Raw genomic sequence first — 26553 nt, 5'->3', positions numbered from 1 at the left:
AGATGTTTGGATTATGCAATATCACTAAACTGAAAGCATTTACACATGATCCATAAGGACCTATTTTTTTCCATTGTGATGAATTTAATATGTAAGATGATGTGATTTCCAGAGTACTGTCTCATCTATTGACTGAGTTTAAATGTATTTGCAGATTTCCATGACTATATGATTGTGTTTTGTGTGTCATGAATTTAGTATGTAAGATGATGTAAATTTTAAAGTTCTGTCTTATCTATTGACTGAGTTAAAATCTATGATACACTACATAATTATGCTCTGTAATAGATTTGTGCTTCAGAATTTGATACATATATGCCATGAGACTAAATAAATATATCCTTTTGCAATTTTGAAATGGGATGATGTTCATATTTTGTACTGAAAAAATTAGGAATAGTATCTTAGTGTATCTGTGTGTATCACCTTGTTAGTTCATTTTTTCTTTCATTGCATTTAACTCTATTTATTAATGTTTAAAATGTGAATGTTTTTTAATCCTATCTGACGTAAATCCTACATAATTGCTTTTGCTATATAAATAGGGAGAGCATATGCCATGTGATGTGAAGAAGGTATTCAACACCATATTTGTATTGTATTGTATTGCACTAAACTGGGGACCTATAAATGACAGAGAAGCTTTTTCCCGCTGTAGCCCTCAGTAGTTCACAACCCCACAACAAGCCACAGCAGCCCACCCATCCACCGCCACCCCACTCCAAACCCAGGGTTATTGTGTGGTGTGGCCCCCGTTGACCCCCCCAACCACACAACTGCCCCCCCCCCCCCCCCTGGTACACATACATGGAAATGGTGCACAGCAATCGCCGACACAATGAAACTGAGGCGGAATAAGGGGAACCAGTCTGCATTCGCCAAGGTAGATGGAAAACTGTCTTGAAAACCATCCACAGGCAGACCTGCACACTGCACCTAGACGCTAATTCGCCTGGCGGATTTGTGCCAGGGACTGGCTCACTTTCCCGCTTGGGAAGCAGCGCATTAGACCGTGTGGCTATCTGGGCGGGCTAAATCACATTTAGTACACAAAATAATGTTTCAGGATTTGATGTGAATGCTAGACAGGAAGTTACCTGTCCATTGGAGTGTGTGATGAGAACTCTAGGGAGCAAACTGAGAGATGTGGGTGTATCCACTCCCCACATTGCTGCATGGCTGTACCCTGCTGGACCAGTCAAATTACAAGAGATTTTAGGTGCTGGGTGATGTACTCAAGCATCTGTCACCTACATCAGTATTGTGACTGAGATTTGTAAATTGTTAGCCAAGACTGTCAAGTAGGGGCATTGACTTCCCAATACATAATGTAACTTTAAACCACTTTTTTTTTTATCAACTGTAAATGAGTCCTATAGGCCTTCGTGAATGTGGGTTAGTTTGTATGGACAATTGGCAAATAGTGTGGAAGACATCTACTAGTATAGACAATATAACAAGACGTATACATGTCTGCTTCCATACACTGATTTTGGTCCTCAAGCTACTTGATTATGTCATCATTCAAAGCACATTAGGTGTCCTTCTCCAAATGGCCTGCACTCTTGTAAAAGTTTATAGAACAAGGAGGTCAAACCACAAGAGTATATGCAACTATCCCAAAAAGGTTGAAGGAAAGGTGAAATGGGCTAAAACTGATGATTGTCCAGATAATAACCAAGATGTCAATGTTAAAGTCTGACTAGGTTTAAGACTCCTTTTAGACACCTCTTATGACAGGCAAATAATTATTGTAGGTCTATTCTAGTCCACAACACCGCAGGAGGAGTTGTATGGGTATGTGTGAGATGCTGGGCTTAAACTTTAGAAACAGCCTCTCACTGAAAGCTAAAGAAATTGACTGAACACATGTTTATGTGCCCTGCATCGATGACATATCCTTACTTTTGTTTAATGTACTGACAAAATAGTCCAACATTTTGATGAAACCAATGTAAATGAATAGAGTTTGATTAAAAATTGTGTATACAAAATGGTATCTCCCTCCGTCCACCCTTAAGTTAGCCAGTCCATTGTTTCCAGTAGCCATAACCCTTCCAATAATCCAATAAATTAATAAAAACTATAAAAAGAATGACTTTAACAAAACTCATTTTATTTGCTAACAGAATTCTATATGATAATGCTAAATAAACAGAAATTTATACATAATGATCAGCAAATATAAATTCAATACATTTTTTCTATTAGAACTGTTTAATTGACCAATGTACAGTACAATGGCTGTAAGTTCACAGAAAACATAAGATGATCCAAAAACCATATGTATAATACCAACTGTTTTAATAGTATTATGAAATGATATTAAGTTTTGAATAGATTAGTATAATTACTATTATTATTTATTATATATTTGAATCATAATATATGATCTATAGAAAAAATAACAGTGACTATCTATTTGACAAGTTTCAAGCACAGTGTAGTTGCTGAGACCATGTAATTCAGAGGGAGATTCAGTTACCTGTTAGAAGCCCTGCACCATCATAGCTCCAACGAGCACTAAAAATGGCTCCTTTGTGAGCATCAACTGATTTCTCTATTCTTCCATTTTTGTTGACCAAATGGAATTTGCCTGGGAAAAAATAAAATATATTGATGATAATAGAATTATATATGGTACCAATATGAACCATAATCATAATGGAAGTATTAGAATATTATAATGTTAGTAGGGATTTATGAAAAACATTTCAGCAAATTAATATATTTGACATGAAGTCCCTGAGGTAATTAGTCATCCACATAGGGGTTGGAAATCAGAAATCATATGCTGATTCTGGCATCTCAAGAAGTTAAATACAGTATTCCAAAATACCTGTTTATTAACATAAAGTACAAGTTATTTTAGAAAGATTCATCTGATTGCACAAGATTATATCTTTTACACGAATGAAGATAGAAACTTTGGGTGGATTTCAACTTATGCATAGGACAATAAAGTTTTTATTTTCAAAAGAACCATTTGATTTTACAAGGTCATGTATTTTACAGGTGCAAAGGTACAAACTTGGAGTACTATTTACAATTATGTTTAGGATCATAGTTTTCATTTGCTTTTCACAAATGTTCAATCTGTTGTCCAATGGATGCATGATGAACAACCAAATGACAAGTAAGACTCATTCCATACTTTTACAAGCATGTCTGGAGTTACTGTATTTACTGTTGTTGCTATGCAGCATCACAATTAACCCAAAACTGTTGGAAAAAGAGGCACATAGATGGAGAAATTCACAACATCCTCTCTCTCACCCCTCCCCACTCAAAAAAAGTACTGTGAGATTGGATGACTTGGAGCCGTCCTAAAGAAAAATGAAATTTTTGGTATGGTCTCACAACTGTGGAAGAAGCCAGATCTCCAACATGAGAAATGGTTAATTCCCAGCTGGCAAGATGAATGTACTTCTATGGCCTACACGCAAAAATTCTGCTAAATCAATTCTACCTCTTGAGCAAGCATTCAGGGCCAGCTTGTGGATTTCCACTTAGAGAAAAAAAGTGTCTTGAAACTACTGTTGCCATTGTTGAATGGTTTAAACCAGTGTCTTGAAACTATTGTTGCCATTGTTGAATGGTTTGAGCTCTGAATGTATAGTTCTGTACTATTAAGACAAATTATGCTGCACTGGTGGACAGGGTGCCAAGGTAAACGTTTAGACTCGATACATCACTAACAGTCAAACCTCAGTTTCCATTTTCATTCATGTAGAAAATAGTGTCTCATGAAATCAGATGAATCTTTTAGAAATGCCAGAATAATTCTGACTGGGGTCAATCAGAACAGACTCAATACACAAAAAGCAAAGCAGAATTTTACTATGCCATGACATACTGTACCATGTGTTCACTGCCCCAGTTGTTTTTATTTGCTTCTATACAAAGTCTCGTAGCCTCCAGCAACTGCATGCTTTCTCTGTTACTCATCATCTCTGTGCTGCCATGTTATATTATAGATGTCACCAAAATAATTGTACAAGTACTTTATAAACAAAAATTTCATAAAGTAATATTACATAAACAATCCTCTTGTGTCCATTTTCAAATGGTTACATAATTATGTTGCGTCTCACAATCATATTTACACTAAACAATACATTAAATGTTCAGATTTAAATAATGACTTCATCCAGTTCATCATACAAGGAAGTCTCCACTGGATGTAGTTCCTGTAAAGAAACTTTTAAGGGATCATTGACTGCTCCACAATAGGTGCCAAATAAAGCTATGGGTTAAGACAGAGAAATGCTAAAACAGAAAAACAATGTGTGCAGGCTTCAATGAGTACCGTAACACAATCATGTCAAAAGACTTTTGACAAAACCTAAAGAAATTCTGGTAATATGTGAAGGCCATCAGTGGTACCAAAGTAAGTGTCCAGACACCTACAGATAACACTAGAACCAAATATAAGAGTAGCAAAGTGAAATCAGAAATGCTGAACTTCATTTTCAAATATTCCTTCACAAATGAAATTCAAGGAGAACTGTCCCAGTCCATTGTTCACAACATTCCAAAGATGAGTAATGTAGTGTCACAGACACTGGGAAACAACTGTAATAAAAAATAATGAAGAAATCTTGAGGGCCTGATGGGAATCCTATTAGATTCTATACAGAATTTGCAGCTTAGTAAGCCAGTTTTATAGCCTTGATTTATCACAGATCCCTCAAACAAAAAACCGTGCCCAGTAGTTAGAGGGAAACACAGGTTACACCCATCTACAAGGATACCAGAAGTAAGCCACCAGAGTACTGTTCAGTATCATTGACATCCATCTGTTCTAGAATCTTAGAACTTATTCTAAGCACAATAAGATATCTTGAACACAGTTACCTCCTCCAAGCCAACCAATACAGATTACGTGAACATCATTTGCACAAAACCCAAAGCTCACTTTTTTCTAACATCACATTCTTAAATCCAGGGGCCGAGGCAATCAGGTGGGTGCAATATTTCTTGAGTTATATACAGCACTTGACTCAGTACCACACCAATGCTTATTTACAAAAATATGATCATACAGGGTCATCATCATCATCATCATTATTCAACAGTTCCAGTTTCCTGGGTACTGGTAATGAGCCTCTTCCACTTTGTCCTGTCCAAATACACTTGTTCACGAAGGACATCATTCACTGTTCATCCTCTGGTCACTATATCAGCCATAATCAAGTCCATCCATAGGGTTTGAGGTCTTCCTTGAAGTCTTTTCCTTCCAAATGTCTTCCCAAATTTATTTTGGCTGTTCTACTTGGCTCCATTCTCATCACATGCCTGTATTATCGAAATCTAGATGCGTCAATTCAGTCTAATAGGGATGTCTTTATTCCGGCTTCTTTCCTCACCTCCTCATTCCTTAACTTGTCCATCTTGGTCTTCTGGATGGTGGATCAAAGAAATTTCATCTCTGATGCTTGCATCCTATCATACAGGGTATCAAATGAAATATGTGACTACATTGGGCTCTTCTTGGTAGGGATGATGAATGTCTTAATTTGGGTGGAAAGTCATTGACAGTTGTAGAAGTAACTTCTCGCATGCCCCAGGTAAGTGTGTTAGAATACTTGCTGTTCATGTTAATAACCTCACAGACAAAGATAATAATAATAATAATAATAATAATAATAATAATAATAACGTCTTTTTTTTTCAGATGATACAGTACTGTCTGAAGAAATCTACACAAATATCCCGTCAGGCCTTTATAAGATTTCAGGGCAGTGCAGAAATTGGCAACTCATTCTATGTGTTCAAACTGTAAAATTGTGTGCTCCACAAAACAAAACAAAAAATATATTATCAACAGCAGTAAGTCATAGTTGGTATTAGTCAACTGACACAAATACCTGAGTGTAAAAAGTTCTAGGATATGAAAGTCAACGATCACATAGGCTCAGTCATGGATAAAGAAGGTGGCAGATTTCAGTTCACTCATAGTATACTAGAAAACTGCAATCAATCTACGAAGAAGACTGCTTACAAACCACTCATGTGACTCATCGTAGAATACTGCTCAAGTATGTGGGGTCCTGTACTAGATATGGCTAACAAGGGATATTGAACTTATACAAAGAAAGGCAGTAAAATGGTCTCAAGTTTGTCTTAACTATAAGACATCATCATGGAGATGCTGTAAACCCTAAAGTAGCACACACTAGAAGACAGACACCAAGTATTCGACAAAAGTCTAGGAACTAGCTTTAAGAGATGAATCTAAGAACATAAATCAAACACCCTCATACGGTTCTCCTAGTGATCATAAAGACAAAGTTTGCCTCATTAGAATTCATGGATTGGCATATAAGCAATCATTCCTCCATTATTTTATCCATGATGGTTTAAGAATGCTGTACCTGCTGAAATAACTTACAGGAATGCAGCAGAGTGATATTTCAACAGGAGCAAACCCTGCCATTTTAAGGCATAACTACAGCAAGTAAGTGCTGTACAAGGGAATTTAAAACCTCAGTTTTCAGAGAAACTGCAGAAAGGGAACACACATACACATAACATCGTAAACACCAGTGCCACTGATAGCGATATTCATAATGAATGGATGACTTAGAGTTAAATCTGTCTCTCTGTTTTTTGAAAAGGGAAAGAGCAGGATTCCCTGCAGAATTTAAACAAAACCACTATCTCTATTTATAATATTACTTGCTAATTTTATTTCAGCTCCATCCTTAATACACTATCCCAATACTTGCAAGTGCATGCCAGAGTCTCCATGTTGTTATATTTCATGGGATGACCGATACCAATACAGTGATCTGCAATGGTGGATTTGCTTGGGTGTTGTAAGCATGTGTGACTCTTAATCCCAGTACAGTTGTCCTCCTCAGTCCTCATACTCTGACCAATATACAATACGTCATACCTGCAGGGTATGTGATAGACACATGCCTTATGCAAATCCAGATCATCCTTTACAGAAACCACAAGATGGTAGATGGTGGTCGAAAAATACATATCACATCATATTTCTGCAAAATGCAACCAGTCCTGTTTGAAATGCTCCCTGTGTAAGACAAATTGGCCGTAGACTTTGGTGTGACCTCAGTATTTTCATCACTCACCTGGTGCACAGTTGGCTGACAGCACAGTGCACATCTGACCTGTCTTTCACTACAATGGTTCTGGTGAAAGGTGACTTTGAGATGGGCTAACTCAGCTGACAACTCTCAGTGTCCAAGATGACATGGGCCCTGTGAACCAAAGTATGAAGTACCTCTTCACATTGAGCCAGATGGTGATAAATATTAGCCTGCGGATGCAAGTCAGTGTGAGTAGGCTTCTTGTAAATGACATGACCCAATGTACCACCAACCTTCCTCCTGACCAACACATCAAAGGAGGCAAGAGAGCCATCCTTTTCCACGTCCATCAAGAAATAAATATTTGGGTGCCCATGAACAGCAAAGGTCCTGATTTAGAGGCTTGGTCCAGCACAGAGTTTTAGACTGCGAAGAAGTTTCTTACCAGCACATACTCCACCACAGAGTGAAATTTTATTCTGGAATCACACCCCAGGCTGTGGCTAAGCCATGTCTCTATGATATCCTTTCTTCTATGAGTGTTAGTCTTGCAAGTTTTGCAGGAGAGCTTCTGTGAAGTTTGGAAGGTAGGAGGAAAGGTACTGGTGGAAGTAAAGCTGTGAAAATGGGTTGTCAGTCATACTTGGGTAGCTCAGTTGGTAAAGCACCTACCTGCAAAAGGAAAAGGTCCTGAGTTTGTATTCTGGCCTGGCACTCTGGTGTAAACTGTCATGAATTTTTGCATATGGTTGATTTTAGCTCACACACTGCAGTTAATGAAATGTAGGTAAGATAGTAAAATTTTACTTAAAACTGAGAGCTGAAGGATGTCTCATTCCATTCTCAAATTATTGGGTTTTATATACAAACGATGGCTGCATGAGACTAGCCCATTCACGTCCTTGCGCATCATGAATCATGTAGTCACAACAATGGTTGTATTTTATAAACGATTCATGATACTGAAACAAGGTTTTCTGCAAATGACAGCATGCAATGAGGTACATAATTTGTACAATAAATGCTAAACACATTGTAATTCACCATTGTTTGGAAGTAACTCGTCTGCAGCAATGAGGGGTTGGCAACTCAGGACACTTTCAGACATCCATAGTACTGCAGAAAGACCCAAGTGGTGCATGTATACACATCCACAGCACATGGGAAACAGTGTAGTGGGATGTGTACACAGAGCAGTGAAAGGATTAAGGAAGCAGTTCAAATTAAATCAGCAAGTAACCTTATAAATAGAGATGGTGGTTTTTGTTTAAATTCTGCATGGAACCCTGCCCGTTTCCTTGTCAAAAAAAATGGAGGGACACAATTAATACTATTGCACCTATTGATTACTAATTTCACTATCAATAACTTCTGACTTTGGTCATCTTTGATTTGTGATGACACTAGTGTTTACAGTGTGCACATGTGTGTGTTTTCCCTTTCAGGGGTTTCTCTGAAAACTCAGGTTTTAAATTCCCTTGCACAGCACTCACTCACTGCAGTTATGCATTGAAAATGGAAGGTGTACCCCTGTCCAAACATCAGCAGTTGCTGATGACATCACCCAACTGCATTCCAGAAAGTTACCTGAACACTGTCTATGGCGGGGGAACTCAAGTCTCAACACTGTAGCTGTTTTGTAAATATCACCGGAGGGAAAGCTGCAACCAGACAGACTTTTTGTGAATGATTAGTTTCACCATAAATTGTAAAAGGAATCAAAAGTGCAGCTCGTTATAGTCCTCCCGTCCCCCTCCTACTGGAAAACATGCTTTCCATCATGCTCGACAAGTGAATGGAATGGGAAGAGGGTTTGGTACAATGGGAGTACCCTCTGGCATGCTCTTCAAAGCAGTTTTCAGAGAATAGATGTAGATCTCCTGTTTACAACATAGCCCAAAATATTGGACTCAGTTGACGTGCAGCAGGGAATCAGTGATCATTAGGTCATTCTGACTGTGAGTGTAAATATAATTGTAAAGGAAGATGTATCTGCTTAGAAAGTGATATAAGAATTAGATTTCAGATTACCTGAGCAGTCAACATGAAACATTCATCTCTGAGACTGACAATGTTGAGTACAAATGGGCAATGTTTAAAGAGTACTCAACAAAATGCATTAAATAGGTACGTGACAACCAAATATGTGACGTAAGGAAAGACCCATCATGGTTCAAAAGCCATATTATAAAGCTGCTCTTGAAGCAAATAGAACTTCACCACAGATTTAAAGGTAACCAAAGCCTCATAGCCAAATTAAAACTGAATAAAGCCAAAATTAGCATAAAGAGAGCCACGTGTGAAGGATTCACCAAATTCAAAGATACAAATTTGTCTGCCCATCTACCAGAAAATTGTGAGTAGTCTTAGACATACGAGGATATGCCAAAAAGTAATGCCTCCAATTTTTTTAATGTGAAAACTTATGTCTTTCTAAATGAAACAAATGTTATTAAAATTCTACATTTTTATGCTTCTTGTCTACACAACTGCACCCTTCTGCCCCTAGAGAGCCCTTAATTGTTTCATATAACACGATGGTAAGTGTGTGTTGTAATAAAAATAAATAAATATTACTAAATATTATTAAATATGCATGTGAAAACGTTTTTTTAATTGATATAACATGATTGCATTATTAGAAATGTTCTGTGCTTTAATGAATCTTTAGGCTATTGGACTTCGTTTCTCACTTTTTCAATTGTAGCTGCTGGCAGCAGACTCCAAGTACACCAGTGTTTGTCATAATTAAGAAAAACCTCCCTACTTGGTTTCACATCACTTGAATAAGAAATACTTAATACTGCTATTAAATTTCTTTCTTATTTCAAACACGTGTGATACAAAATATTCGTAGCCCATCATCCTCTGCACGGCACTGCTTAAGAGATGGTTTGGTTGGTTTGTGGGGGTTGAAAGGACCAGACTACAAAGGCCATCGGTCCCTTTTTCCACGACCATGAAAACCCACAAGGAATAAAACATCAACTGAGGTAACAAGGGACGACACAGAACAAGAAAGACACAGACAAAGACCAGAAAACAAGGAATAAAAAGCAACCAGAGTTTCCAAGTGGTTGGCCAACCATGGAAACAAAAAAGCAAAAGCCAACCACCAAGAGACACACTTAAACCCCCAATCTAAAACCGTAGGCCAAAGGCCAGAGGCAACACACAAAAGGGACAAACCCTCAGATTGAGCAATAAAAGCTCCCTGTTTGAATAAAACTCAAACTAAAGCCTGCCATTGCAGCAGCATCCGTTAAAAGAGCAGGGAGTGTATCAGGTAGTGCAAACGTCTGCCTGAGCACAATTAAAAGCAGACAGCCCAACAAGATGTGGACCACTGTCAACGCTGATCCACAGCGACATAGAGGTGGGTCCTCAAGGCGCAATAAATAACCATGCATCAGCCAGGTATGGCCAATGTGTAGCCGGCAGAGGACAACAGAGTCCTTGCGAGAGGCTTGCATGGATGAGCACCACACACCTGTAGTCTCCCTGATGACCCGAAGTTTGTTGGGAGAAGGCAGTGTGCACCATTCAGTACCTCAAGCACCAATGACTTTTTGACATGACACCGACTGGAGATCACATTCCAGAAGGCCAATCTCCAGGGCCGGGGCACTGATAGCCTGTTTGTCCAGTATGTCAATACATTAATTACCCAGGACGCCGACACGACCCAGGGTCCACACAAAAACCACGGAGCAGCCGCAACGGGCAAGAGTGTGGATGGACTCCTGGATAGCCATCACCAGACAAGAGCGAGGAAAACACTGGTCGATAGCTCGTAAACCACTCAGGGAGTCATTACAGATGACGAAGGACTCACCTGAGCAGGAGCGGATATACTCTAGGGCATGAGAGATGGCTACCAGCTCTGCAGTAAAAACACTGCAGCCAGCCAGCAATGAGTGTTGTTCAGAATGATCCCCAAGAGTAATAGCATAACCAACTTGACCAGCAACCATTGAACCGTCGGTATAGACCACATCAGAGCCGTGAAATGAAAGAAAGCGGTGGCGGAGGGTCTCAGGAGGGACTGAGTCCTTCGGGCCCTGTGCCAGATCCAGCCGAAGGCATGGGCAGGGCACACATCATGGGGGTATATGTATATGGGCCCAGAAAAGAGGTCAAAGAGGAAAAATTGAAGCCCAGAGAGAAGAGCCCAGATGTGAACCCCGACCGTACACCCTCACTGGGGCCGCCGTTCTGGAAGATGGACGCCCGAGTTGGGGAACAAGAGACAGTAATTCAGATGCGTGGGCAAGCTACAAACATGTGCAGCAAAAGTGGCCAGTAGTCATTGGCACCAGATTTGCAATGGAGGGACACCAGCCTCCACAAGTATGCTGGTTACAGGACTTGTGTGGAAAGCTCCAGATGCGAGGCGGATCTCGCAACATGGAAGGCGATGCCACACCGTAAGCCAGGCTCCCATAATCAAGACAAGACTGAATCAGTGCCTGATACAGCTGTAGAAGGGTAGACCGATCGGCACCCCAGCCGGTGTGACTCAAGCAATGAAGAGCGTTAAGATGCCGCCAGCATGTCTGTTTAAGCTGCCAAATATGAAGAAGCCAAGTCAACCGGGCATCAAAAAGCAATCCCAAAAACCGATGCATCTCCACCACAGCAAGAGGTTCGCCGTCAAGATGAAGCCATGGTTCAGGGTGAACAGTGAGATGCCGGCAGAAATGCATGACGCAAGTCTTGGCAGCCGAAAACTGGAAGCCGTGCGATAAGGCCCAAGACTGCGCCTTGCGAACAGCACCCTGCAGCTGCCGTTCAGCAGCTGCAATGCCACTGGAGCTACAGTACAGACAAAAGTCATCAGCATACAAAGAAGCCAATACAGACGTTCCCGCAGCTGCAGTGAGCTCATTGATAGCGACTAAAAAGAGGCAGACACACAAGACAGAGCCTTGTGGGACCCCATTCTCCTGGACTCGGGAGGAACTATGGGAGGGACCAACTTGCACGCAGAAGGAACGAAGCAACAGCAAATCTTGAATAAAAATAGGGAGCGGGCCCCTAAGACCCCATCCATGAGGTGTGGTGAGGATGTGATGTCACCATGTTGTATCATATGCCTTCTGCATGTCAAAAAAGACGGCAACCAGATGCTATCGGCAAGCAAATGCCATACACATGGCAGACTCCAGGTAGACCAGATTATCAGTGGCAGAGCAGCCCTTACAGAATCCACCCTGGGATGGAACTAGAAGGCCCCAAGACTCAAGTAGCCAACTCAACCTCTGGCCCACCATGGATTCGAGCAACTTGCAGGGATCGTTAGTGAGGCTAATGGGGTGGTAGCTGTCCACCTCCAGTGGGTTCTTGCCAGGTTTCAACATGGGGATGATGATGCTTTCCTGCCATTGTGATGGGAACTCACCCTCAACCCAGATACAGTTGAAAAGGTCTAGGAGGCGTTGCTGGCAGTTCACCAAGAGGTGTTTGAGCATCTGACAGTGGATGCGATCTGGCCTGGGAGCCGTATCAGGGCAAACAGCTAGGGCACTTTGGAATTCCCACTCACTGAATGGAGCATTGAACGATTCAGGGTGGCGCATATGGAATGAAAGACTCCGACATTCCAACCGCTCTTTCAGGGAGCAGAAGGCCAGCTGGTAGAAGCGGAACTCTGAGCATAATGCTCCGCTGAGAGTTCTGCAATCATGTCGGAGTCAGTAAAGACTGCTCCATTCAGGGAAAGCAGAGGTACGCTGACATGGGTCCGATAGCCGTAGAGCTGCCTAATCTTGGCCCAAACCTGCGATGGAGAGGTACGGATGACAATGGTGGAGACATACCTTTCCCAGCACTCTTGTGTGCATCAGCGAATAAGGCGGCAGGCTTGGGCACGGAGCCGTTTAAAGGTTATGGGGTGTCCCAGTGATGGGTGCCGCTTATGACGCTGGAGGGCCTGCCTGCGATCACTAATTGCCTCAGCAATCTCAAGTGACCACCAAGGCACAGTCCTCCACCAGGGAAATCCAGAATAACAGGGAATTGCAGATTCCGCTGCAGAAACAATGCCGGTAGTCATCGTTCGAACCACCACATCAATGGCGTCATGAGAAAGAAGCTCAATAGTGGCAATGGGGGCAAACGAGGCCCAGTCCGTCTTATTCAAAGCCCATCTGGGGAGGTGCCCACAAGAGTGACGCTGCAGCAGTGACAGAAAGATTGGAGAGTGGTCACTAATGCACAAGTCATCATGCACACTCCTTGGATAGAGGGTAGAAGGCCAGGGCTGCAGACCGAAAGGTCGATTGCTGAGTACATGCCATGCAATACACTGAAATGTGTGGAGGCACCATTATTTAAGAGAGAAAGGTCAAGCTGTGCCAACACTTGCTCAACAACAGTGCCTCGGCCTGTTGCCACCAATCCACACCACAAAGGGTTATGAGCATTAAAGTCGCCCAGTAACAGAAAAGGTCACGGCAGTTGGGCTATCAGCGCAGCCATTACATGCTAAGGGACATCACCATCCAGTGGAAGATAGAGACTGCAGACAATACAGCATGAGGCATCCACACCTTAACAGCGACAGCCTATAAAGGTGTTTGAAGAGGGACACACTTGTTGTAAAGAGAGTTAAGGATGTAGACGCAGACTCCACCAAATACCATCTCATAATCTCTTATAATAATCCCGATAGCCACAGAAGGTGGGGGTTCGCATCGCCAGAAACAAAGTTTCCTGGAGAGCAATGCAGATGTAAGGGTGAAGGCTGAGAAGTTGTTGGAGCTCACCTCATCCATCAGCAAGGTGATGGAAAAAAACGCCACATTTTCACTGTAGAATAGTAGGATTGTGAGGCTGGGAAGGCGTTGAACATTCAGTGAGGTGGTTTACGCCTCAGGGTCACCTGCTCCCACTGACTTATTGCCTGAGCAGTCTATATCTATCGTGTCTGAGGGTCCGGTAAGATCTAGGTCCTCAGCCAGAATCTCTACCTCATCCTCAGATGCAGAGCTTGTAGGTAGCAGTGGTGTGGGTGCCACCACAGTGCCTTGGCTCTTTGGGGTATTTTGCTTTTTTGGTTTCTCTTGGTGCCCCTTAGGTTTGTCCCGCTGGGAGGGCTTCACTGATTCAGTCTCAGGGACTGAGGAGGACCATGAAGCCCTACAACCAGCTACCTGTGGTGGCTTCAGCCACTGGCGGGTGTCAGCTGTACCACTGGTAAGATCCTGGGAAGGGAGTGACCCAAGGGACCCCCTCCTAATGAGACCAGGCAAACAAGTTGTACACTTCTCTGGCTTAGAAGTGGACACTGTCATCCCCAATGATTGGGGGGAGGGGAGGGAGGGGGGGCGGATGTTGCTCCTGAAGTAGGTGCTGTAGGAGCAACAGGAAGGGTAGTGCCCCCCATGGTCAAGGGGGCAAGCGTAGTCTTATGGCACGGAGAGCCTACTGGAATTTGCTGAACTGATGGGGCTATCACTGTTGTCGTAGCGGCAGCATAAGAGGAAGTCAGTCGCACAGGATGGAGTCGTTCAAATTTCCTCTAAGCCTCAGTGTAGGTCAATCAGTCCTGGGTCTTGTACTCCATCATTTTTCTTTCTTTCTGTAAAATCCTGCAGTCTGGCAAACAAGGTGAATGACGCTCTCCGCATTTGACACAGATGGGAGGCGGGGCACATGGATTATTGGGATGTGATTGGCATCCGCAATCTTGACATGTGAGGCTGGAAGTACAGTGGGAAGACAATATGGCCAAGCTTCCAGCACTTAAAGGATCGCATCAGAGGAGGCATATAGGGCTTAACGTCACAGTGGTAGACCATCACCTTGACCTTCTCAGGCAATGTATCACCCTCGGAGGCCAAGATGAAGGCAGTGATGGCAACGTGATTATCCCTTGGACCCAATGAATGCGCCAGATGCAATGAACACCTTGCCGCTCCAAATTGGTGTGTAGCTCATCATCAGGCTGCAAAAGAAGGTCCCTGTGGAATATAATGCCCTGGACCATATTTAAGCTCTTATGGCGCGTGATGGTAACAGAAACATCCCCCAATCTGTCACAAGTGAGTAATGCCCCTGACTGGGCAGAGGATGCTGTTTTTATCAAAACTGCCCCAGAACGCATTTTGGACAAGCCCTCCAGCTCCCCAAACTTGTCCTCTAAATGCTCTACAAAGAACTGAGGCTTCATCTTCATGAAAGACTCCCCATCAGCTCTCATACAAACCATGTACTGGGGTAAATAAGTCTCGCTGCCATCCTTAGCCTTTCGCTCCTCCCATGGTGTGGTCAGGGAGGGGAACAATTTGAGGTAGTACTTCTGTGCATTGAATTGAACCCTGGATCACTTAGAGACTGTTGGTGGCTGGCCACCAGCAAGAGATGATGTACCATGCTTCATTGCAGATCATCTGCCCTGATGACACCCACTCTCACCAAGGGTCCTCCCCATGGGTGCCACCCAGCCTCAGCAAGGGCCACCTAGTAGCATGGCCATTGTTGGGAGTCCCGATGCCCCAGGGAGATAGGCATCTACTCCTTGGCATACGTGAGGAGTTAACGGCACAGGCATCAGCAGAGCGGTCCCTGTGTTGTGCGGGGGCTACAACCAACAGGCAAAGAAGTCCATGGTCGTCGTCAGCGCAGAAATCATCACTGCATAGTGCATGGGGGAAACCGCACAGAGGAATGTATCCTCACCCAAGAGATGGAGAATGAGCAGGGCTGCAATGTGATGACAAGAAAGGGGGGCTTAAGATCTCAATGCACTAGGGGCACGATGCACCATGTGAGGTTTGCTTCCACAGTTAGCTAGCTCTTCGGAAAAAATTGGAAATATGGAGGTCAAACCCTACAGGGGACCATCACATAAAGACTGAAACATGTGAGACTCCTTTTAGTCGCCTCTTACGACAGGCAGGAATACCGTGGGCCTATTCTAACCCTCGGACCCACAGGGGAGTACTTAATAGAATTTCTCCTTACAGGAGAGTGAGCAAAAAAACAACATGTACAAAAAATTGAATGAATGTTTTTTTTTCCTCCATTTGTCTGCACCTTACCACGTATTCATAATTACGTCTTTGCCAACACTTAAGATCTATAGGTGTTTCAGTTTTTTGTTTTTTAATAAATCTTAATTTTACAATATCCTGGGGGCCTTTCACCATGTACTCATACAATTGCCCTCAAACTGTACATTTGCCGTTAGGGGTCGATGCCCTTTATTTGTCAGCTTCTCTTTTATTTAATGTAATAGATATGTCAGTTTATCCTATGTATGTTAAATTTCTACAAGAAATTAAAAGATTATATACATAAAAGAAATTCAAAACATCAGAACCCGCAAAGGTGTCTTTGAATCAGATCATCATCTTCTCTAAATAAAAACAAAATTCCAACCCAACAGAAAGCTAAAAAGGCCACCCAAAAGTACCAAACCAGATCCGGAATATCTGCAACTCAACAAAGAAAAAATCATCATGCAAATTAATCAGGAAAAATCAACAGACTGGAAGAAACTAACAGAGAAAATTCAGGAAGCCCTCAAATTAGGACAACCCCCTCGCAACAGGAAACATCGCTGGTGGAATGCAACCTGTGATGAGGCAGTCAACAACCGAATAACTGGATGGAAAAAATTTAGCAGTCACAAAACTGAAGAAAACTGGGAGAACTTTCTTAAAACTCAAAAACAGACCTCAAAAATAATTAGAAAAGAAAAACGGGGATATGACAACAACAGACTCTCTGAAATCCAGCAGGATTTCATCAAAAATAATACAAGAAATTTTTATAAGACTTTCAGAGAAAACTTACAGGGATACTAAGCACCTAGCTTGTGCTTCAAGAAACCCGATGGCTCTTTGGAAACCAACACGAAAAAAACAGCAAAATCTTAGCCCAATATTTCAGTTCCCTCCTCAACTGCGAACCACCCCAAGAAAAACTTGTCTTCTCTTCTCCAGTATTCACACACCCAGACTCACATGCCCCGGATCTTGAAGAAATTATGGAGATAGTCAAGTAGTTGAAAAATAACAAAGCACCAGGAGAAGATGGGATCATTGCTGAGTTCTGGAAACTAAACGATCCTATACTTATGCAGAAATTACACCATATAATGTCAGACATATGGATAACGGAGCAGATACCAGAGGACTGGAAATGCGCTCTAATTCACCTGCTACACAAAAAGGGCGACAAGACAGACATGAACAATTACAGAGGAATTTCCCTGCTCCCAGTCGCTTACAGAATCCTTTCCAAAGCGCTTTTAAACAGGATAGAATCCCAAGCAGATACACTAATTGGTGAATACCAGGCTGGATTCAGAAAAGGACACTCATGTGCGGAACAGATCTGGTGCTTAAAGACAATATTACAAATGAGGAAATGCAGAAATACAATAGTTACATTCATCGACTTCAGGAAAGCATATTATTCAGTGCACCATGGAACCCTGTTTAAAATCATGAAAGAATTTGGGATCGACCAAAAGACATGAAAAATCACAGAACAGACACTTACAGGAACAATGGCCAAAGTGAAATTCATGGGCGAAGTATCAGAACCCTTCGAAATCAAATCTGGAGTCCGACAGGGGGACGGACTATCCCCAATCCTTTTCAATATTGTTCTAGAAAAGATAATCAGGGAATGGGAACCTCACGTAAAAGGTATCCAAATTGGTATCAAGAAAGAGAACCGAATTAAAGTCAAGTGTCTTGCTTTCACTGACGATATTGCAATTATCACCAATAACAGAACAGAAGCGATTCACGCAGTGGAAAAACTACATGAAATTTCACAAAAAACCGGACTACAGATATCTTATGAAAAAACCCAATATATGGAAAGGCAGCCAGAAAATAAATCCCCTGTAATAACAAAATATGGTAAAATAGCACAAGTCTGCCATTTTAAATACCTCGGTGTAACTATACAGTCCTCAGGATTAAACCGAATTGCCAATGAACAAAGAATCACCAAGCTCCAGAAGGCCTTCAAGCTAACATGGATGCATTACAACAAGAAGTGCATTTCGACAGACGCAAAATTAAGGCACTATACAACAGTGATTCTTCCAGAAGCAATCTATGCAGCTGAAGCAATGATGATTGATGGTCATTCAAAAATTAAGGAAATAGAAGAGCAGGAAAGAAAAATTCTCAGGAAGATTTACGGTCCAATCAACAAAAATGGCATTTGGATGAAGAGACCACAAAACGAACTCTATAGAAAGATCAACATAGTATTAGATGAAATCAGAAAGCGCCAAGCCAAATTTTATACACACATCTACAGGATGGAAGACTCCAGAACAGCAAAGAAATTATTCAATATTATAACAAGGAGTAAATGTGGCACAGAATGGCTGAAAGAAGTCCAGAGGGATCTACAGCAGATCAACATAAAAAATCTTGAAGATCGCACCGAGTGCCGGCATAAAATCACAAGTGTGAAGTTTGGGGAAAGAACATCGCGTCAGCCTGGTAAAAAATGGACAGAGGGACAGAGGAAGGAGCATTCTGAGAGGATGAGGAGGTTTTGGGAAGCAAAGAACAAAAACATCCGAAGATGAAATTATGAATTCAAGTTCAATCGCTCTCCTAAAGGGGAACAATCGTTATAAAAAAATGGCTCTGAGCACTATGGGACTTCACTGCTGTGGCCATCAGTCCCCTAGAACTACTTAAACCTAACTAACCTAAGGACAACACACACATCCATGCCTGAGCGGTCGCGCGGCTCTAGACTGTAGCGCCCAGAACCGCTCAGCCACTTTGGCCGGCAATCGTTATAATAATAATAATAATAATAATAATATGATAGCACATATTTGAATTTAGCAAGCTAACAATAATGTTCAGTATGCTTCATTCTCACTGCCAGGTTCTACACTGGCGCACTGGCCGATTTGGCGACTAAGAGCTAGACGCTAACGGTCACATGTTAGATGCTGCAGGGTGTATACGGGAACAAGAGAAAAAAATTTCCGGATTATAACCGTATTTTTCCCGGGTATCCCATTTAAAAAATATGCTTTTTTCCGGGTGAAAATACACTTTTTCTGTGCTAAGTGTCAGTAGGTTTTAATTATATTTCCCTCGGAACTGTAAAACTTATCAATCCTTTGAATGGTTAACGTTTTATACACTGGTGTAGAACTTCCAGAAAAAAAAGAAGAAAAGATGGGGGAGAGAAGTTTTGGAAAGACCTTTGATTTGCTTATTATGAAAGTATAAATTCGAATTGCACCAAACAAAGTGCATTAGTTTCCGGAGCATTGAAATCAAGATTCCGATATCCTTTTGTAAGCCAGTCGTATCTCACGCCATGTGATCTTGCCAGCTGATGACAGCAGATATTCCGAGCATAGGACATGTGTTATAGTCAGCCAATAGCATGGTCACTGTTACATACCACGAACACACAGAGGAAAAGTTGACGGTTTACATTAATATACATAGTATAGCTACACGAAAAGCTAAGCTTTCACATATAATATTGGTCTCTAAGATTAACAAGCTACAAGAGAAGCTAAGCTTTCACATGTAATATTGATCTTTTTTTGTGTGTGTTATACTTTAAGATACATCACACAAATATGCCAGTAAATTTAAAATTATGACATAAATGTCTGGTCTTCTGAGCTCAAAATTCTTGTAAGTGGCTGGGCCTCAAAGTGTTCAGTTTTAAGCGGTCTGTGATTAAGAAATTCATCACACTTTCTCACACGTAACATAATTCATCTTGCGTAAAAAGAAATTTACTTTGAAAGTAACACTTTTCAATCCACTGTTCGCAATACTATCTGGAGAATGTTGCAAATAGGTTCGATTTAGCAGTTGCTAGAAATGCCAGAAAACAGGCATTATTGCGCGTGCGCAGCTGCAGTGGTGTAGGAAGCCCACATGTTTGTATGTATAAAGCATAAAGAGATCTTACATTACGCCATAAAAGAAACAGGACGTCAGAGGATACTCCTAGAGCATCAGAATTTCGTAAACCATACTAAAATTCATAATTCGGCTTGAACTGCACATTTGTATTTTCCAGATTCACAAGGAAGTAGATCCCATCTGATATTAAGCTTTTCAGCGTGGTTTTTGGGATGTAAATTTTCTTGAAGTACCAGTATTGTACGATCTCATTTTTGGTTCTTTATTATGACATAATTTCGTACATGTCAGGAGATGATAACGTGCACCTGAAATTCAGTGAATAAATAAAATGATTGCCTTCGTGGAAAGGTTAATAAAGCCAAATTTCTTCAGCAAACTTGCAAAAATAACTTCATTGTTCTGCAAGGCGATTAATGCTTGATTGCTAATAACTTGGAAATAAAATAAACTCAGAAAACTGAAACTAATAATATATTTTTGCCCTCTGTAATTATGTGAATGTATTTTAATTCACTCGATAGCTCCCAGCCACAGAAATCCATTTTGTTTTCAGTTGACGTAGGAGCTGTAAACAAAGAGAAGCAACGAAATCACTTAACGCAAACACAGGTCATGTGGAGACTAACTCCCTCCCATGTGCAAATCTGGAAGCTAGGGCACGTGAGAAAAATTTCTTTCATTTGCATCTGGCTGCTTGCTGCTACTGCCGATACAGCTAACAGCCACACTTCAAGTGGCAGGAAGTGGTAAAAGGTACTGCTCATACATGAGTCAACTGTGCATGCACATGAGCCTGCTGGCAACTGGTCAAACGAACCTAATGGGAACAGTTGTGACATCATGCTCATACAAGCAGTTTATTGTTACGAAGTATTACATAGTCTTCGCCCTACGGCCTTTGACATATTTTTGCTATTTGCAGACGCTTGTCCGTGCATGATGTTTTATTGTTGTAAATGACGTATTTCCTTTGCCACTAAAGTTTTATTTTTTATTTTTTTTCCTCTTGTTTGTATTTTATTGCTGCAGTATTATTCTCCAGTGGCATGATACAGTAACATTCTTTGCTAGAGAATCAATTCTTACCAGTCAAAAGTACAAAAATTTAACTGAAAGCTGAAACAATGAAAAATTCCCAGAATTACGAAAAATTCCCAGGTTCTTCCCTGTTTTCACTTGGATGAAAAAATTCCCGAGTTTTTCTCGGGTCATATTCACCTTGTGCTACCATCACACATGCGTGCACTTGTTTTCTTAGTGTTGATTTCACATTGAGTGTCATACTTTCACCTGAGTGTCACATACTGATGAATTGTCATGGCATTCGTCTTCATTCTGGATGCAGTGGGTGTGTGCTTATTGTTCAAAATCCAATGCTGTGGCAGAAGATCTCCATTTTTATGGCCCAGGCATCATTAATACCCATTGTACTCGCATTTTCAGTGAAGAGAAGACCAACCAACAGCATCTGTTGATGAGGTAAGTACCTGCTCGAGCCACTTTAGTGCACTTGTTAAAGTGTCAAGCGTTGTGAGCCACAATACTCAGAAATTATTTTGATGCACACGCATGTTCATGTCACCACACTTGACCATTCACTTGTTGAAAGAGACATATAGCCATCCAAGTCATAGTATAAATTACTTGTCCTTAAAGTTCATTTTCTCATATAGATTTTGTTTTCCAATGAAAATTCATAGAAGTATTGAGTTTCAACAATATACAAAGCATGACAGCTTATACCTATGGCTATCATTCCATCCATCGCTTACGCAATGAACATAAATTTCTTAAGTTTTAAAACATCATAAATTTTCATTAACTGGGTTCTGTTACTACAGTGTGTTTGTTAGTTTCAACTTCTCTTCATTCACATCACATGTACAAGTTAATTACATATCACATTATTATGACACAATACAAGCATATGATACATTTATGCTTCATTTTATACATAGGCTTTTATCATTTATGAGAGCTCATTTCTTACTTGGGTAGAGGAGGGAGAAAAACATTGGAAATAGGACTAAAACACTGTGCATTGCTTGTCTAACTATGTTTGGCGCTGTCTCCTTGTTTGCGAGGGAAGAAAGGAAATACTCATCCACTGGTTCAAGGATTTATAATGAAATGTTACTTGTACAATGATGGACTAGTTGCCAAGGAACTTAGTTTCATTGAAACAATGTGTACTGACTAATCATCCATGTAGTATCATGTTGTTTCTTCATGTGTTAGTGTTGTTTACTTCAATTCATGTGTATCTTAGTGTGAAACATGATATTTTAATCAACGTAGACTTATATTTCTCGATACCTAGAAATGTCATTATTCAAGCATTCAGGTGACACAATAAAGTTAATTGGTTATTGTAAAATCAAACGCTTAAATGTTTGTGTGTACTCTGCAGTGAACAGATACTGATAACTGTCATGTAGATACATTGTGATGATGCATATTTAATTTTTCATTTGCCTTATGACCTTTGTATAATTATCCTTATAAATTGTTTACTCGAGGTGTGGCCCACTTCTCCATTCGGTACCTGCCACTCTCAGTGTAATTCTCTTCATGCCATGATGATGCACTGCTCACTGAAAGAAAAAATTTAAAGATAACTTAACACTAATTGCATTTTGTAGCTCGGTGCCAACTGATACATTTGGTCATTGCATACGTCTGCAGATATTTCCATACTTCGTTTAAATTCATAGACATTCTTTTTTCTGTTATCCATTACGATCATTTACTCTGCAAAGAAAATTATTTGAAATTTCTCACGGTGTTTTGCCATTAGTCCTTAGCTTACATGTCTTGTACGGATTTTCATAATATTTCCATTTGCCTGTGTATACATTGTATATAGCTTTGTATTTAATTAAATCTCTGTGTACATATATTAATAGGTTCCTTAGTTCTTAAATAGTAGATGTAATTGTGTAGTATTTCTGTTTATTCTGTATCTAAGTTAACAGTTGCATACCAATGCTGTATGTTGCATTGGCCAACGCCAATGGGAGGGGTCAGCGACTGACCCCACAACCATTATACATTCTCTATCTAGGATAAATCACATTACTTATGTATTTCCATAATTTTGGCACATTAGAAGATTAAAATGTTGATTATTATTAGGGTTTCTGGGACATTTTTAGTAAAAAATAATTTTTTTTTTTTTTTTACATTTATTTGTATTAATTTCACAATTACATGGATTACTTAGATTCACATTCAGAACACTTTACAATACGAACTACTACTTCTTTCTTGGTGTGCGCAGGGCAGATACACTTCCTGCAAGAAGTGCAAGCCTTCATGTACTTACGGTCTTTGCTTCTGGCGCATAAGTAACAGCATCCTTTCTTTGGTAGATTATGCACAGCTGCATATTACTTTCCGTCGCTGCTCTGTAACGTTGTTTCCTCTGCTCACAGCACCTTGATTTTGATTACACTCATACCCAAAAGTTGATAACGCTGTAGTGTATTTTGAGTGTAGGCCTACTGCATTTAGAGCACGTCTTTTCATGTTGAGGTCACAAAGTTCACGAGCAAGATCTTTCAGGTACTTCTTTCTTCCAGAACTCTTTGAGCTTTAGGATAGTTCACCACTAAATTCATTGTCTGAACTCTCCAGCAAATTTCTAATTTCGTCTTCTGTCAATTTCATCTTCTTGTACATTCTGTGAAATGCCACAAAGATATTACCTTCAACTCACCACACTGTTTACCGGTTGACTGCGAGTGGTGATTGTTGACATGCTACACCTTCAGTTATAACAATCGCTATAACTCAACAATGAGTGTAAACCAAAAGCTGTTCTTATTGTCGATTGTAGCAATTATAATTGCGATAAATGTCATGTATTTATTAAATAAACTACTGAACACGACAGGAGTTTTAGCCTAAAAACTTCGTTAGGGTCAGTTACTGACCCCACCCATTGGTATGCAACTGTTAAGTACTTGTATATATAGCACTCCTATTTGGTTGCGCCTTCTGTCACCCTGTCGCACATGTGCACAAGTCAATGCCTCCTCTCTTACTACTGACGTCAGCGCATATTGTTGAGCACAGACAGCTGAGCCACAAGCTAATTTTGTTTATACTTTTGCTTCGCATGAAGTGGTGTGTCACCTTTCATTGCTGTTAATTTTCTGCCAACGTGTACAAATCAGAAGAATTGCTTATGCCCATACACATTACTTTATCTTAAAATACTCTCCAGAAGAAAAACAAACACAAACACAAAATGTCTGTATATGTGTGTGTGTGTGTGTGTGTGTGTGTGTGTGTGTGTGTGTGCGCACGTGAGTGTATACCTGTCCTTTTTTCCCCCTAAGCTAAATCTTTCCTCTCCCGGGATTGCAATGACTCCTTACCCTCTCCCTTAAAACCCACATCCTTTCGTCTTTCCCTCTCCTTCCCTCTTTCCTGATGAAGCAACTGTGGGTTGCGAAAGCTTATATTTTGTGTGTGTGTTTGTGTTTGTTTGTGTGTGTATCAACATACCAATGCTTTCGTTTGGTAAGTTACATCATCTTTGTTGTTAGATATATTTTTTGTGGTGTCACCACCAGACACCACACTTGCTAGGTGGTAGCCTTTAAATCGGCTGCGGTCCGTTAGTATACGTCGGACCCGCGTGTCGCCACTGTCAGTGATTGCAGAATGAGCGCCACCACACGGCAGGTCTAAAGAGACGTCCTAGCACTCGCCCCAGTTGTACAGCCAACGTTGATAGGAATGGTTCACTGACAATTAGGCTCTCATTTGCCGAGACAATAGTTAGCATAGCCTTCAGCTACGTCAATTGCTACGACCTAGCAAGGCGCCATTACCAGTTAATATTGAGATTGTAAAACATGTACCGTCAAGAGCGATGTACACCAATTATGGATTAAAGTTAAGTATTCCAGCAGCAACGTACCTTATTGGCTATATTAATTACATTGTCCTGTTCCAGACCTCACGCCAGTTTGCGTGAGCTTAAACGCGTGCCTTTCGGCCTCCTGTAGCAACACGGTGTTGGCTCTTCTGCCAACACATCACATGGCGACGAGCTAAATCGCGTTTGTACCAATTGATGCACTAATTTACTTGTGTCATGGCTTCGCCACAATCTCCAGATGTACTGTCCGAATTTTATCGCTTGCAGACTCAGCAGACGCAGGCCTTATTGGAAGCCCTTGGACAGCTCGTCCAGGGTCAACGTGCAATGCAAAACAATGCGGCAGCCACAATATGCAGTTGCACCACCTTTTCGTCCTTTTGATGCGGCACTGGAAAGCTGGACGGAGTGGTCACGCCAATTTGGATTCCATCTCGCCGCCTACAGAATTCAAGGTATTAAGCAGCAGCCTTTTTTGCTTTCTTGTGTAGGAGCGTCCACCTACCGTGTGATAGTGAAATTGTTTCCCCGATGCGATGTAGCAACTCTGTCCTACGACAAAATTTTGTCTGCATTAGATGCATATTTCAAAGAATCAGTCAATGTAGTTACAAAAAGGTATACCTTCTTTCGTACAAAACGTACGGCCGGTCAAACTAATCGGGAGTGGGTTGCAACTTTGCAAGGCCTTACTAGGGATTGTGCTTTTGAGTGTGAATGTGGACTCCCTTATTCAGGTACTATGGTGTGTGATGCAATTGCACAGAACGTTTCTGATGTTCGTATACGGGAACAGATTTTGAAACTGGTCAATCCCTCCCTTCAACAAGTGATGGACATATTGGATTGGCAGGACACACTTGACTTTGCTCAGGAATCTTTTGAAACTTCGCCACCCGTGTGTCAGGTTAACCGGCCCGCCGGGCGAGCTGCACGGAACAGTAAACAGCCCTCGCGCCCGACCACGCAGCTGCCGCCAAGCTCTCCGCTATGTGTGCCGTGCAAGCAAGCAAATGCAGTGCTAAAATCATGCCCGCGGTGTGCTACCAGACATTCGCGTGACAATTGCCCGTCACGCCAAGCTATTTGCTTTTTCTGTCATAAAAAAGGACATGTTCAGAGTGTTTGCCAGAAAAAGCTCAGATCGGACACTCACAACCATTCCAGGCCCTTTGCTTCGCGCCAGAATAGGAATCGAACCAAGAATACTCAGGCTCGTGAACCTTTGCCCATGGAAATTCATGTAGTTCATTCCACTCCGCCCAGTGCCACTTTCTCTAACAGTGACTGTGTTCGTCCCACAAATAGTGTGCATCGACGTCGACGGAAATCCCGTCAAGTCGCAAGTGATTCTGTACCAGTGTCAGTTCACGTTGCACGAGACAGTCGCTCTTGTCGTCAGCAGGACAATAAACTTTTTGGAGATTTGGTCATAAATGGCAACGTGATACCATTCCAGCTCGATACCGGAGCTGCAGTTTCTCTGATCAATCACGACACGTACAAACAGCTGGGCACACCTCCGTTGCGTGCCGCAAATGTTCAGTTAAATAGTTATTCAGGACAAGCTATCCCTGTGTTAGGACAGTGCAGCCTTCTTGCAACATTCAAGGGACAAACAAAACTTGTGTCATTTTACGTCCTTCGTTCTTCTTCTGCTGTGAACTTGTTTGGTTTAGATTTATTTCAGTTGTTTAACTTGTCTATAGTCAAT

General features: G+C 41.3%; 1 protein-coding gene across 3 annotated transcripts in view; it reads right to left on the bottom strand.

The window, feature by feature from the left end:
- The window catches only part of LOC124595671 (intraflagellar transport protein 80 homolog), a 435858-nt gene that overhangs the window by 374519 nt on the left and 34786 nt on the right, over positions 1–26553 (bottom strand). For all 3 annotated transcript variants that reach the window (XM_047134522.1, XM_047134521.1, XM_047134523.1), the window contains exon 3: positions 2486–2596. In XM_047134522.1, the coding sequence (XP_046990478.1) occupies positions 2486–2596 (111 nt within the window). The remainder of the gene's footprint in view (positions 1–2485; positions 2597–26553) is intronic.

This window comes from Schistocerca americana, chromosome 2 (assembly GCF_021461395.2).
Source record: "Schistocerca americana isolate TAMUIC-IGC-003095 chromosome 2, iqSchAmer2.1, whole genome shotgun sequence".
NCBI classification, from domain to species: Eukaryota; Metazoa; Arthropoda; class Insecta; order Orthoptera; family Acrididae; genus Schistocerca; species Schistocerca americana.
This window is presented reverse-complemented; position numbering and strand designations above follow the sequence as displayed.